Consider the following 14,541-nt stretch of genomic DNA (forward strand, 5'->3'; position numbering starts at 1 on the left):
TTTGCAGTTCTCTACAGCTCGATGTCTTTTCTTACTTTGTTTTTTCACTTTTCCCGGGATCAAGAAGTGCCTTTATGTAACTATCATCGACTGACGTTCTAGATCCATAGCTGTCCTTGTGCCAGACTTTCAGATCAGCTATTGGCTGAGTAAACAGCGGCTCTGAATAGACACTAACTTTGCAGTTTTATCAGAAAGTATCACAAGGGCAGGAAGGAGCGCTCTTTTACATGTAGACACCAGCTATTGAAGAAACCGTCGACAGTATAGGCACGGATGGATATTTTGTCTAAAATGTATCAGTCTCAGTGAGACGGGATTATCACTAAAAATGTAACATTGTTGGGTCCAAACCAATATCGAAAATTGCATATCCGAAATAAGGGGCAGTGTATCAAATTGGAATATTCGATTTTGTTGCACGCATTAGACAGAACACGCCGCAAAAGAGCAACTACTTCATGCGCAATATTGCTTGTCAACACTCGTAAATATCAATTTAAAGCCGATTCCACACAAATGTTTTTCTCTTTCTAAACTAGAAAAATGCCTGGCCGCAAAATGTATGGCGCACCTCGCGCAATTTAAATTTTCGAATTCGTTCACAAAATCGCAGTGGTTTATGTAAAATTAGTTTGTAAACTTCATTTCACTGGGTCTGAAATCTGAGAAAAAATGCAATTTAGACATAATTTATCATGTCTTTCTCTGATTTCCACATCGAAATATGATTGGCCTAAAAATGCCACGGATTGTAATGACGGAGCTTATACAGCTTTTGAATGTGTTGTTTTTAAGTACATGTATAAGAGCAATTAAAATATTGTCAAAATTTACAGCCATTGTCTCTTTTAGGGAGCGTTCAGTTATTTCGGCCGGGGGTGGGCCGGCAAAATCCAGGGGGTCACCTTAAATTTGAAAACCGCAAAGGAGGGTCATGTATTTTTTAAAACGCTCAAAGGGGGAAGGTCACTTAATTTTCATATAAAGTATCTATCCCGTCAAAAAGCAGTTTCAGTGTTCAGAAATATTCTGGGAGATAAAAATGATTCGCTGCGTGGTTTTATTCTCTGAAGTCATTTAACCGTAAATCTGAACGAAGGCAACTAGGCAACTCTGAGGCTTGTCTTATTGTAAATCGAGCTCACACAATGCCTATTACTTACATATTAGAGAGATAGCAAGTTTTGTCAGGGAAATTATTTAACAGTTACCTGTACTGAGACTACTAGTACCATGAAAAGTGAAATTTTACTTTTAGGTGAAATTCCAATATCATAATTGTTGTCAACATCTGAACTTTCAAATACCCTATTTGAATCAAGTACATTTGTATCAATTATCAAACACCTAGTACCTATAAAGCACAAATTAATTTAGTCTAGCATTATAAAAAAACTATTCATAGTTTTCTCATAGACTTCAATGTATCATGAAGTAACATTTTGGTAAAATTCCAAAATCCAATTTCTAGCACACATATTCATTTGTTACCATCCTCGTCCAATCAAGTACATTAATATTAGTAATCGAAAGTACATAAACACACAGATTTACCTATTTTTATATTTGAAAAACATTATTCATAGTTTCTTCATAGACTCCCATGTATATTGGATGTACGTTTTAAGTGAAATTCCAAAGTCAGATTTCTTGTACACATAATATGCACCTTTAACCATCATATTCTAATCAAGTACAATTATGTTAATTATTCAACATCTGTATATGCACAAGTATAGCAAGTTTTTCATTGGAAAAAAATTCTTCATAATAATTTTATCATAGACTCCCATGTCTAGTTGATGAACATTTTTGATGAAATTCTAAAGTCAATTTTTGTCCACATACCAATTGTAACAACCCTATTCCAATCAAGTACTTTTATGTCAATTATCAAATATCTATAAATGCATCGATATAGTATTGTATTAATAATGAAAACATTGCATAGTTTTCTCATAGACTACCATTTATGGTGAATCAACGTCAACAGTTGATTATCAACTAAATCCAAATATCAAATTTGTACACACACGCTTTTGCAAAAATATTGCGATCCATCTGTAATTCCTGTCCAATTCCTTTGAGGGGTAATTTCAAAATTACAGCAAGTCAGAAGGGGAAATTTGAACATTAACACCTTGTGAGTTTGTAAGGAGGGTCATTTGAAAAAATCTGAGAATCTTGTTTTTGAGAATATACCCCCCTCTCCAGAGGTGTATGTGTGTGCAACTTTACTCAAGCAGTGTGGAGGGGTTGTCATGAAATTCTTGTCATCTTAAAAGGGGGTCATCAATTTTTTGGTGCAATGGGATAGGATAGGATAGGATAGGATAGGGGATTTACTTATTTTGACTGATGCGCAGGAAGAATTTGCCGGCCAAACCCCGGCCATAATAACTGATCGCTCCCTTAGTTACGTTAGGCACGACTGGTTATTTAGCGGAAGAACAAACTTATACAAAACTGTACGTGTCTCTGGTGTCATGATACGAAGATGAATATTGGATGTTTTTTACAAGAAAAATAAAAATGTATAGGGTCAAAGGTTAGTTATCTTACCATATCGGGATACACTGAAACCAAAGTGATTTTCAGGTATTTCCTCTTAATTTGTCCTCTCCTTATAACAGGCTTCAACTTTATCTCCCTGTAGTTGATCAAACTGTAGCTCATCGGATTCTCAAGCCGAGCCTGAATATTGAAAACAGAGCATGACAATTTTTGAATGGTATAAATTTTGTATTCTAGAATGAAGAATCGAATTTCACAAAGCCCGTAATCGATCTAATGCTTTCAACACCAGAGTTGAGCCCAAACGTATTGTTATCAATGACATTTAGGGACCAGTTTACAGCAAAATGAGGGGGTTTCGGGTTAATGACACTATAGAGTCAAGATAGGTGAAGATTATAAACAAAAACAACATCTAACTTCAGGTTTGATCTTAAAAACTCGGCAATTAGTAAAAAAAAATAATATCAAATTCAATGACTTCAACCATACGGAGAGATACTTATGTAATACCTGACTCATTCTGTTTTGAGGTGACATAGCTGGTTCAGGTTCAGCTGAGTCTCTGCCACTCAGTGAAAGATTTTATGGAATGTCAAATAAATACATCAACATCAATTTAGATTCTTTCCTGATAACAAAGACAACAGTACTCACGTCGTCTGCAAAGCATAAATAATAGGGAAAGCGAAGATCGAGGAATCTCTTCCGCCAACGACGAAACATCCCATCCTTGGACTTGACTTTGACCTTGCCTTGGAACAATAAGCTTCCAGGCTGCGAACATAAAAAATCACGAAAGGTTTATTAATCCCTCTCTCTCTCTCTCTCTCTCTCTCTCTCTCTCTCTCTCTCTCTCTCTCTCTCTCTCTCTCTCTCTACGTTTTTGTCGGGTCCCTGTACGAGCTACTCTTAACAAGTTGATGCGTCACCTTAGGAACACTGACTGGTATCCCGATTGAGAAATTATCGACCACAACTGGAGCTAATTATTCGTCATTCGCGCACTCCTAAATATCATACACATATCAGAAAGGTGTACGTTGTGAGGTTGCTTTCGTATTTTTGGAAGAAAATCAAAAGTTAATGTCTGTGACACTATGCTGAAGAAAGTTAATTACTGCGTGTTTTCATTTATATAAAGAAATGCACAGTTTCAAAAAATTGGGGGTTGTTAAATAAACCAAATATAACAGTGATTTGTTCCCAAACATTTTCCTCGTACAGCGCAGAAAAACACAAGTGACGTAATGACTTTTTCACTACGAGTTTAAGTTACCGTATTTTTCGAGAAAAAATTCGAATGAACCTCAGCGGCGCGGACTCTGAAGTAGGTCAAGCCGGCCGCGCCCGACCCTGGTTGCAATCATCGGCTTTCAGATCCCACGGTAATGTAACCTGTGCGAGTATCGTTGCTTCCGAAAATTATTCACTGAATTCATTTTTATATATACGGGCGTTATGTTCTTGTTTATTCATTGGGATTATTTTGTGCGTTATTGTAGTCTTTGAAACATTGATCTCAAGGGGCACGACTTTGGTGGCTCAGCGTGCGGTCTTGACGCAGCATTTGACCCCCGTACGTTGTTGTAGTGAGAAGTGACGTGGTTTACGACATGAAAGTACTCTCGTGCGTTGAAATTTCAGGCGGCGGTTGAGTCTATACGAATACAACGTCCCGATTGGCGACAAAACTAACACTGGACAATAAAATTGCCAAATTGATGTCTTTTGTGAGACTCTAATAATTACTCTAAGATTAATAACTGAGTTTTACGAAAATGATCGCGGTATAGAAATATGATAACGATACATCTAAGATTGACGTAAAAAGTGCCAAACATGATGATATAGACGCGAGTTGTCGTGACGTCTACAGGAAGATAAATCCGATATTTTTTGTCAAAGAGATGACAAACATGGCTTGTGCATGTAACAATAGAACATGTAGTTTTTTTCATTGCGTTGACGAAACCTATCGTAAACATGTATACCTGTTGTGTCAACGAGTGTTCGACAGTAATATTAAAGTGTTGTTTTTTTTCATGTGTATGAAAAGCATCTACACGGAATATATATGAAACGGAGAAAATACTATAAGTTTTTAGATTCCAACAGCAATTCCTAATTTTAAAAAAAAATTCTTACTAACAAAAATATTCTGTGAAGTTACTGAGAACAAACAGAATGGCGGATGACAAAGTCTTACCAGATGTAAGTACGCTAGGGCATGAATGTTCATCACGGGGTTAGTTACTCCCGCGTACTTGATGAAGTCTTTTTCTTCAGCAGTAGCCATTCTTGAAGATAGATACACTTTTTTTATGAAATTGGTGAGATAACTTTCTGAATCTGAGTAAAATCAGTTTTACTAGAACACTGAATACGCTTGGTGAACATACACTGTAAGAGCAGCTGAACACAAAGTGTGATGGCGTGGAATTCGTTCGGTGTTCTTTTGTTGTTGCTATGTCAACTGCGTCCAATCTATTGTTCGTTCGAGCGACGGCACAGCTGATCGTTGGAAAGTTACCCATGATCCTTGTCTTCGTTGGTCATCGGATGCAAACGTCATCTTTTTATTGGTGGACCAAACCAAATGATACGGGAAAGAGAACGCAGGGTACAGTTCGGAGGAACACTTTGTCAATCTAGTATATCAATATCTTTGTTATGACAAATACATTTTCTTCTTGTCGCGAATTAAAGTATTATGAAATACGAAGTATTAATCTTGACAGTACAACCAAGTGTATTATATCCAAATTTATTGTCTGGGTCAGAGTCTCCGTCATGTCTTTCTTGCAAATTAGTGATACATCTTTCAGCGACATTCTTTCAAGATTGGTGCCCTTGTCCTGTTTTGTCTGAACAATGAGTCGAAATTACAGTATGTCCGGGTTATCAACATATTGTGTCTGGATTTGTTTGATATTTTCACAACTTTATTGATTAACATAAGATATGTTCATGCTGTTGTTGGATTTTTATTCACTTTCAACGTTGTATTTCTGTAGCTGGAACTAAAACGTCCTATTGTCCACAGTTGAAAGTTTACTCCTAGAAGCAATTGTGTAATAAATGACCCCCTTCTACTTCCACAGACACTGATAGAGTCTAGTTAATTACTTTAGTGGCACTTCAATCCAATGCTTACGTTATCATGATGAAATGTACACCAAAACGACGTTGTTCCTGTCTTCTCGAAATGCTACACTCAATCGAAATCTGGAAGATTGTTATTGCGAACACTGAAAGAACTGTAGGGTCATATTCCCTATAAGAACACGTGTTATTAAGAAACTGCTAGTACAAGGTCACTTACAAAAGTCATGGTACTTCTATCCACTGTATTGTATGTGCCCTCTGTCAGCAATCGATCTCCATGTAAATAAACAAACGTCAATGTCAAATTTGCTGAAATAATTAAATAGGATAGTAGGAATCATGTACCGGACAACCACTGACCATTACGAACAGAAACAGCAATTCGGATTGAAGCCCCCGGGCCCTGAGCGCTAAATGAATTACTATCCATTCGATACAAAGTTTATCATTGTATTGGAGTATTGGTCGATATAATCAATGTAATATAATGAATTAAGGCGATACCGAAGGATTCAAGTATTGACAAATTCAAGGGAATTTGTCAAATCCACGAAAATAAGAGTTTTTGTGCATTTATTGCACCAAATAAAACCAAGCAGACGCGTTGTTGCCGGTCATGGAACGCGTGACGTTATAGATATGAGATTAGCACAGCATGTTTTTGAAAAGATTAAGGCACTCCAAATTTGCTCGAAATCCCCTGCAATTTTACACAGTGATACTTGACATACTCCTTCACAGTTCCGGGCATGGATTTGGTCAGCCGAGACACAAACACTATGTTTTTAAATGGCAAAAAACTACTTTGTAATTTCGTAAAATTTCTAATCCTATTCCTGCCATATCTCAAAAATAATTGAGAATAATTTTCTAAAACGCATGCTTAGCCTTATGGCGTCGTCTACAATTCTGCCGAAATTCATTTCAACAGATGAAAAATTGGCCGACTTGAAAGCTTTCCAACATTTGAACAAGAGCAGAAAGCGATAGTGCCTAGAACACTATGTAAATGGTAACGATTTTACACGTGCAATACAACATATGGGGCAACTTCACACATCGGCTCTACCAAGATTTTTTAATATTACGATTTGGTGAATAAAAGGATCATTGCAGTTATTTTGTGTGGAATACATAGCGAGACACCAGTGAATCGATAGTGTATCTCTGCCCTCCTTTGAAAAGGCGGCTACAGGAAGAAATTCCTCTGTGAGATCATATTTGTTGGCCAGGAGATCCAATTTATCCAGAAACTGATATGCTTCTTGGACATCACTCAGCCTCTCGATTTGCCTGATACTGTTGATTTTTCTGGGGAAATCCCATATCACATCTTCTGCAACATTCGGCAAAAGAGGCGAAAGTGCATTATCTATTCGTTTAGAATGGATTTCGTCAGCAATCTTAACGATGAGGAACGCACAGGCATTAGTTCCATCATTACTTGGTGAGCCATAATCTTCTATTGAAGTGCCCATCTGCAATATATGAAATGCATCAATGGATGTTTACTGTTAAGGCTATACTGTCTCTGATTTTTGCTAAAAAATCAACTTAGCCTGCAATTGATCCATTATTCGCGCTGAGTTTGGACATGTTATTCCTTACATTCTATCACGTCGCTTTAAGATCGAAAACCTTAAAATCTATACTTCGAGTGAACTTACAGTAACAATAAGTTCCGAATGCGTACGATTTTTGCCGGTAACAACGACGCCACACACAGTGAACAAGTGTAAACGTGCCTATTGTAGCAGAGGATTTCCGGGTCAAAATGTCGGTCCGGCACAGCAATAAACAAGTTCGTGGAGACCCTATAGCTTTAACTTTGGATAAGTTCGTGACAACATTCTGCATTTCTTGATCGAGCAATGTGATTATACTTGAGGCCATTACACGAACAGAAAGTTCTTCCTATCAATTTCATTTGTCGGTTTTGACTTTTTAAACCGGAAGTGCATGTTTGTATTTGGTAAATTTTGCTTATTAGTACAAGCTATTCTGCAAAATGTAGCCCAACTGTCGCAATAAATACGCTAAATTGAACTTGTGTTGAAATTGGCCTTATTTATAGCCGCAGATTAAAGTTTACAGCCAACCACTTATTCCATTCAACTCACGATGACTAACGATCTAACCATTAAACGAAAAATTCTGATGTACGTTAATGCAGATCGTATGTTCAACTCTACCCTTTTGAATTTTGTCCAACTAGCAAGCAGAGAACATACGCCACCAAAACACAGGAAGTCACTATAGATTCATTTGTTGTCACAACGTTCAAGTTCAAGAGTGAGTAACAGCCTTTAGGCAAACCATATTCATAATATAACGAATATTAAATTTTTAAATTTTGAAGGAAAATACGAGTACGAACCTTTGACACCACCGTAAGCGTTATAAAAGGAGATAACTTCGGGAATATACAATGATTGATAGCTTCTACGGTGAGGGGCGTCGAAAAGTACATCATTAAGAATTTTGATTATTGGCCAGAAAGGAAAAATAAATTAATCATCAGAATCGCCGCTTGTACTTTTGCCGATTGGGATTTTTTAATTTTATTATTATTTTTTTATTTCGGCAAATTCAAACCTCCGCATTTCGAATATTTTAGTACTGCCGCTGGTGGCGCCCCAAAATTCGACGGGATTTCGCTGGCATGGGATTTTGAGTGATACTTCCGCGTGTCTGTGCTGAGAAATAGTCTTGAACTCAATAACCGGTACCAGAGTATCTTTTCTTAGATGTTTCTGGTAAGGCTAAAATGGGAAAAGATTATTTTGCCTTGTCTGCATCCCGGGAAAAAATCTAAGGGAAAGTGATTACCGTTGCCCTATAAAAATTGCTCGCCGCTCCTGAACCTTGGTCCAAAAATCCGATGAACAAGATTTTTTTCCTCTGGCCCTGAAGTTTATTTTTGAGCAAATCAATATGTAATATACATATGAACCAGAATTGTATCATATCATACACAAATTATAGTTAACTTGCCAAGTAGCTGCAATGATTTCGGGGAGCTGGTCGCCTGTTGAATGGAACAATGTCTCACTCAACTGTTAAAAAACCCTATAGACAATGATTCAATCAAGTTGCGATACGAATTTGATCTGTTTTAAAAGATGGAACTGCAGTAGCCATGATGGCTGCCAATTTTTGAATTTCATTAACGTTGACAGAAATTTCGGTAAAATCCAAGCGTTGGGTGTTTATTTCCAAAGCAAAACGCTTAATGTAAGCGTTCCTCCACGTCGACTTTGGAAATAAAACTCTCAACGCTTGGTTTACTAGCTTAAGGTGAAGTCGGCCGAATAAGCCAAATTTCAAAAGTCATTTTCCTGAAAATTTGCACATTTAATTTTTTGATGGCAACAATTAAAAAATAAATAAATAAAAAATATGGATCACCATGCTCATTTTGTCTTAAAGAAGCCTCCTCAAATATGCGAAAATGTGGCGTAGGTCAAACAATTGTTTTGGATTTTCACCACCAGACGAAATATTGTGAAACACAAGCTGTAAATACATGAAACTTCATGCGAAGAATGCAAAAATTAACTTTTTAAGACATTTTATGCATTATTTGTTTGTAAAATTGTTAAAAGCGCTTGCAACATCACATGTTTATGATTTCATTGATTTTAAACTTTTTATACTGATGTCAATTTTACGAAACTTGATCAGATGATATACTTTTTAAAGCTCGTTAATATGTAATGTTAAAAAATCGGGTCACCGCGTCAGTTTGTTTTCTGATAAATGCACATATATACTAAAATAAGGCTTGCTACCCACAACCAGCAACACAATTTTGTGCCATCACTTTGATAAATGCGGGTTACCTGAGGGGTATGGTGTTCAAGAGTCATAGGTTATGGGGTCACTGCAACTTAAACATCGAAATCAAATTTTAATTGTTGATTATACACCGACAAAGCCTGTCAAGAGGTGATATTTGGACCCCCTAGCCAAATGGATATTTGTTTCAGTCTGCGAGTGACCTGTGCGTACGTGAGCGCAGTGATCATGGAGTTCATACAGTTTATTTGAAATATTTTATTTCCGATGCTCGCATGCGTGTACTCAACATTCGATATGCAGTGAAGCATTAACTTCAACCAAATATGACAATTTTACTTTCTTGTGATGGGACTGGCCTTAGGGAGCATTCGTTATTTACGGGGAGGGGGCCAGTGGTTTTTGAGTGATGGGTGGGTTGTAAAAATCATCTCCCCCCTCAAAATTACTTTTTGCAAATCAACCTCCCTAAAAAAAAAAAATAAATAAACAAATAAAAATAAAAAATCCATAAATGGTAAATAGTGACGTAAACCCCAGGATGCCAAATTATTCACCTGATTACACTTATCAAACTTACTGAGATATGGGTTTATGTTTGAAAATTCATATCATCCACCGTAAAACCTCGTCTATTTAGTTCCTTGCTTTTGAAGTAGTGCACTGTCTGCGAAAGTCACTACCATCGATTTCTCAGTCACGTTCTTCTGAATCACCTAATTCACCTATCACTATGTACATCTTTGTCTTTAAAGTCCAAAAATATTTGCAAACACTCAAGATACCCATATTGAGGAAACTCAGCTATTTTCTAATTTTCAAAGGAAAAGTGACGTATGTCATGACACAGCCTGAAAATCTTATTTTTGTAATCAAAAGTATTCTGTTGTAATTGTTATCACCTGATCAGATAGAATAAAGTTGAGTTCGTATTCAGTTATATATATTTTTCGATCAATTCTGATGTTTTTGCTAGCATTTCATGCGAATGTATTGTAAAAAATGACCGCAAGCAATTGATTGTCAAATTTGTCCCCCCCCCCCAAACCGCTTTGTAAAAATCAACCCACCCTCGACTGCCACCCCCCCCGTAAATAACGAATGCTCCCTTAACGTAAAATTAAGATCTCAGCGTTTAGGTTTTCTACCTGAGCAATGTTATACACCCAAAACCGAACTGGAAGAAGAAAAATGGAAAGAGTGAAATCTTTAGGAGAGACAAAGTCGGACTTTCAGTCAAAATGCACGAGACAACATTTAATTTCCACGATTTTTTCTGCAATGTGATAAGATTATACGCTAAAATTGTATGCGTAGGTAAATATACCTTCCCATCCTTCAGTGCGGTTATTAGTATGATTAGTTAGACTATCAATGAGCTACAGGTGTATGGCGCATGATTTGACGAAAGATGTTTGAATTTCCGCATTTCACATTCGCACGAAGAGAAAATCGATTTTTCGCGTCTCGAGTCTGCGTCCGCACTGTCAGTCATTGACAAAATGTTGAAATAAACGCTGTAAGAATTCTCTGACGAATAACAAGGTAGAGGCCCCTATTGAATTTTGTACTCTTGAAAAGACTGTATTTTTACAAACAGAGAATTTTCTACTAGCGTTTTATATTTTTTTCTGCGGTAGTTTGCAACGCACATGTTTTCTGCTCGTATTTATTGGTTTATACAAGAATCATTTGACCGGAAACTTAAATACTGTTCAAATGAATCCGCTTCCTAACTTTACAACGCTGCAATGTTTTCAGTCGAAATTTGTACCAAAGAGATCTGTAACATGAAGGCTGCATTCAATTAGGTTTCAACTATTGTATATTTTATCACTTTAAAATCGTTATTAAGTATGATTCATAAAAGAGTACATTTGATTAAAAAATCAACACAAAAGTATTCCCCACTTAATCTATTCAATAGATTAGTACATTATCAAGAAATCTCTTCCTTACTCTCACACCACGTCATTTGGCTATTGCATATAATTTCTAAGTATACGTATCCAGCGGCCTACCTGTTCAATCTGTTTTGCCATCTTTTCATCAAGCTTCTCAGTTGCAGAAGCTTGACTGGTACTTAAAGTGTTTGTTCAAACAAACAACTTTGAAGGTAACAGGGTGAAGAGTATCCATCACATCAACTGCTGTAGGTCTCTGACCTGGTTCACATTTGCTACATAACTCGAAAGCATCGTATACCAGTCTCCATGCAGTAGCTTGTAAAGGCATGTATTCTGGTACGGATGATAGAAGTCGCCGATTTCTCATCATATTGTGTACGTAGTTCTTGAAGTTTCTTGGTATGATATTGTCATTTTTAAGTTCGTACAGATATGGAAATGATAGATTTGGGTTCATTAAATTGTAGAAAAGAAGACCGAGCGCCCAAATATCGACTTTTTTCAGTTCCTCTAAAGTAACATTCTGACCAGTGTCACATTCGGGAAGGGAAATCTCTGGTGCCGTGAAGGCAGGTGTTCCTCTGTTCATATTACGTGTTCCAGTCATGGCCAGACTTTGTGTCTGGATAATCGCGGAACGACTTTCTCCAAAACCTGTTAATTTACACACTATGGGGGATGCGGACCACTTACTACCTAGCTCATCGATATCAGTGACAGAACAATAATGTTGATTTGAAACCAAGACGTTTTCTGGCTTCGGGTCCCTGTGGACAACAGAATTATCGTGTCGGTAGGCTAAGCCAGACGTGACCTGAGTGGCTATTACAGGTATCAAATGTTTAAAGTAATCTATGCTATCAGAGGAGGTTTCGCTAAGAAATTCCCTCAAGGAATGCACTTTCATATCCCTTTTAAAGGGTTTGAAGTCGAAATACACATACTCCATCATCAAGGCATGAGGCTGCATTGAAATACCTTTGAACTGGACTATATTTTCGTGGTCCATGTTGTTCAATAATGTAGCCTCCTTCTGTAAAAGACGTTTGCCATCCTGGTCTAGGTTATGCAAATCTTTGACCACCACACGAGCTGCACCGGCACCGCTCTTGTATGTAGCGACAGACACCGTTGAAAAAGTTCCTCGACCAATTTCAACCTTATCACTGACATCCTTGTAATTAAATATTGGGACACCCTTCAATTCTGCACAAAGTGTAGGTGTAGAAACTGCACGGGCTGGTAGTTTAGGTAATTTAAACGCCATCGCTGGTAAGTTCCGACCTCCTTCAACTTGAAGAAAGAGCGAAATAATTCGTGCTAACTGTAAACATTTAGATGGCCGAACATTTTTATGAAATTACTCCTGGTTATCTATTTATTACAAAGTCAATATACAACATGTATATTTTAATCGCGGAGCAATACATTATATGTTCAAACAAGAAGAAAATGTTAGGCCACGTGCTTCTGGAAATCCCTTAAATCATGAAATATGAACTTTTTCATATACTGACAGGACGTCTTATTTGGGGGTAAACAATTTAATCATCGATTATTGCGACGAAGAGCCCGGCGACATTTACGCAAGCAGATTCTCCGAATTTTGGACGACACTAAAATTAAAGTCAGTATAAAGTGAAGCAAAATTAACGACATTTCAACACTTCCACGGAAGTCAGTTCGCCACAAAAGATAAAATAATAGGGACACTTTAGACAAATGTAGTGGCTCTGTATCTGGTTTTAGTAGAATGTTTTTAGTTCTTTTCCTTTTTCTTAGTTCACTTTCGACTTGCAACTGAGGGGACATTATTGTTTACGGCCTCTACGATTCAGGTTTAGAATAGACGGATAAAGATAAAGGTAAAAACTTTTGTTTATCGTTAGTGGAAAAACAATTTTCATCAATCGGTCAAAAAACAGCGCATGCGGTTCGTATGTTAACCGAAAAAAAAAAAAAAACAATTAGCCCGTAGCAATATTGTAACGCAGCGTTTGACATCGCACTCGTATTTGCAATGTTATATTCAACAAAGAGACCGCCGTTTAAGCAGAAGTGTGCCGAATAGGCAAAACTTCAAAACTAATGTTGTTTTCCTGAAAATTGGCACAATTAATCTTTGGTTGGCAAAGGTCGCGGCACAGGGTAAGTAGAAAGGTAGGTACGAAATTTATTTATGTATTTTCTTGTTGTATCTCGGCGTAGACAAAATGAGAAATTTTCAAAAACGTCAATTAGATTTCTCAACTCGTTAATGTATACATAAACAAGTAGCATTGACAATTAATTTACCGTGACGTAACTTTTGCGTTTTTGGATTAATTCATATTTTACTTTATACTTTATTAGTCCAATATAAAAATGGAAATGCGTAATGGCGTACACAGCTATAAAGTAGATAACAAAAGTTAAAATGGATAAAACACTGACCAATAACATGTACATAGTTAAAAAAGCACAATCGCTGAAAACATCAACCACAACAATCTTCAAGTAGAACCGTACAATAAAAAACAATGTCACAATACGGTAACTATGTCCACAGTTAAGTATTTACCTGATGGACGATTGGTTAAGTGTTCTTTCAAATGGCCATACTCCGTCTTGATTGCACCTCATATTTGTGGTATTTTCGATTTTTGCAAAATTCTTTCAAATTAGAGATAAAAAGCTGTAGATCAGCAAAGAATAGCAATTTTGACAAGCCAGAAATGTTTCCTTGAGAATAATCTTCAATAAAATATTCAGTCACTTTTTTCAATTCGCGCATAGAACAGTTGGCAAGCTTCAATACGTTGTCGTGTGATTATTTTGATATTGGACCCGCAAAAAGTATTCATCGCCAAAATGAGAGACGAGTCATCTTTCATCGGCAATAAAGCGGTGACATTTGGGGGGAGGGGGACAAGCTAAGATGTAGAGCATTCCGAAATCGGCGAATGATTTTTTCTAGATATTAGTCAGTCAGTGCACACATTTTGCATATTGATTTGCATTTCAAGGCCGCTATCGGTGGATATTTAAGATGCCTGCAAAGAGAGGTGATCCACTTAAGCTGTATTCCCCTTTGACTGAAAGGTCACTGTGTACCTCTGCTGCCGATTAAGGTTCAGTAAATGTTATTGCGGCCTTCAGGCAAGGGATAAAACGCCCTGCACATTTTGACTTCCTTGGATATGTAAGACGGTGCTTTTCGGCTGTTTCGTTT

At 37.1% G+C, this 14,541-nt stretch overlaps 1 protein-coding gene across 1 annotated transcript; it reads right to left on the reverse strand.

Moving 5' to 3' along the window:
• Window positions 1–11,481: 11,481 nt before the first annotated feature.
• LOC139132700 (cyclin-dependent kinase-like 2) lies at window positions 11,482–12,597 on the reverse strand. Its single transcript, XM_070698967.1, has one exon. It carries the CDS (start codon window positions 12,595–12,597, stop codon window positions 11,482–11,484), a length of 1,116 nt encoding a protein of 371 aa, XP_070555068.1.
• Window positions 12,598–14,541: the final 1,944 nt, after the last annotated feature.

Source organism: Ptychodera flava, chromosome 5 (genome assembly GCF_041260155.1).
Source record: "Ptychodera flava strain L36383 chromosome 5, AS_Pfla_20210202, whole genome shotgun sequence".
Classification (NCBI taxonomy): Eukaryota; Metazoa; Hemichordata; class Enteropneusta; family Ptychoderidae; genus Ptychodera; species Ptychodera flava.

What these genes read in the sequence shown, in the direction of transcription:
- LOC139132700 (XM_070698967.1), bottom strand. Translation starts at nt 12,597, where the DNA reads ATGGCGTTTAAATTACCTAAACTACCAGCCCGTGCAGTTTCTACACCT.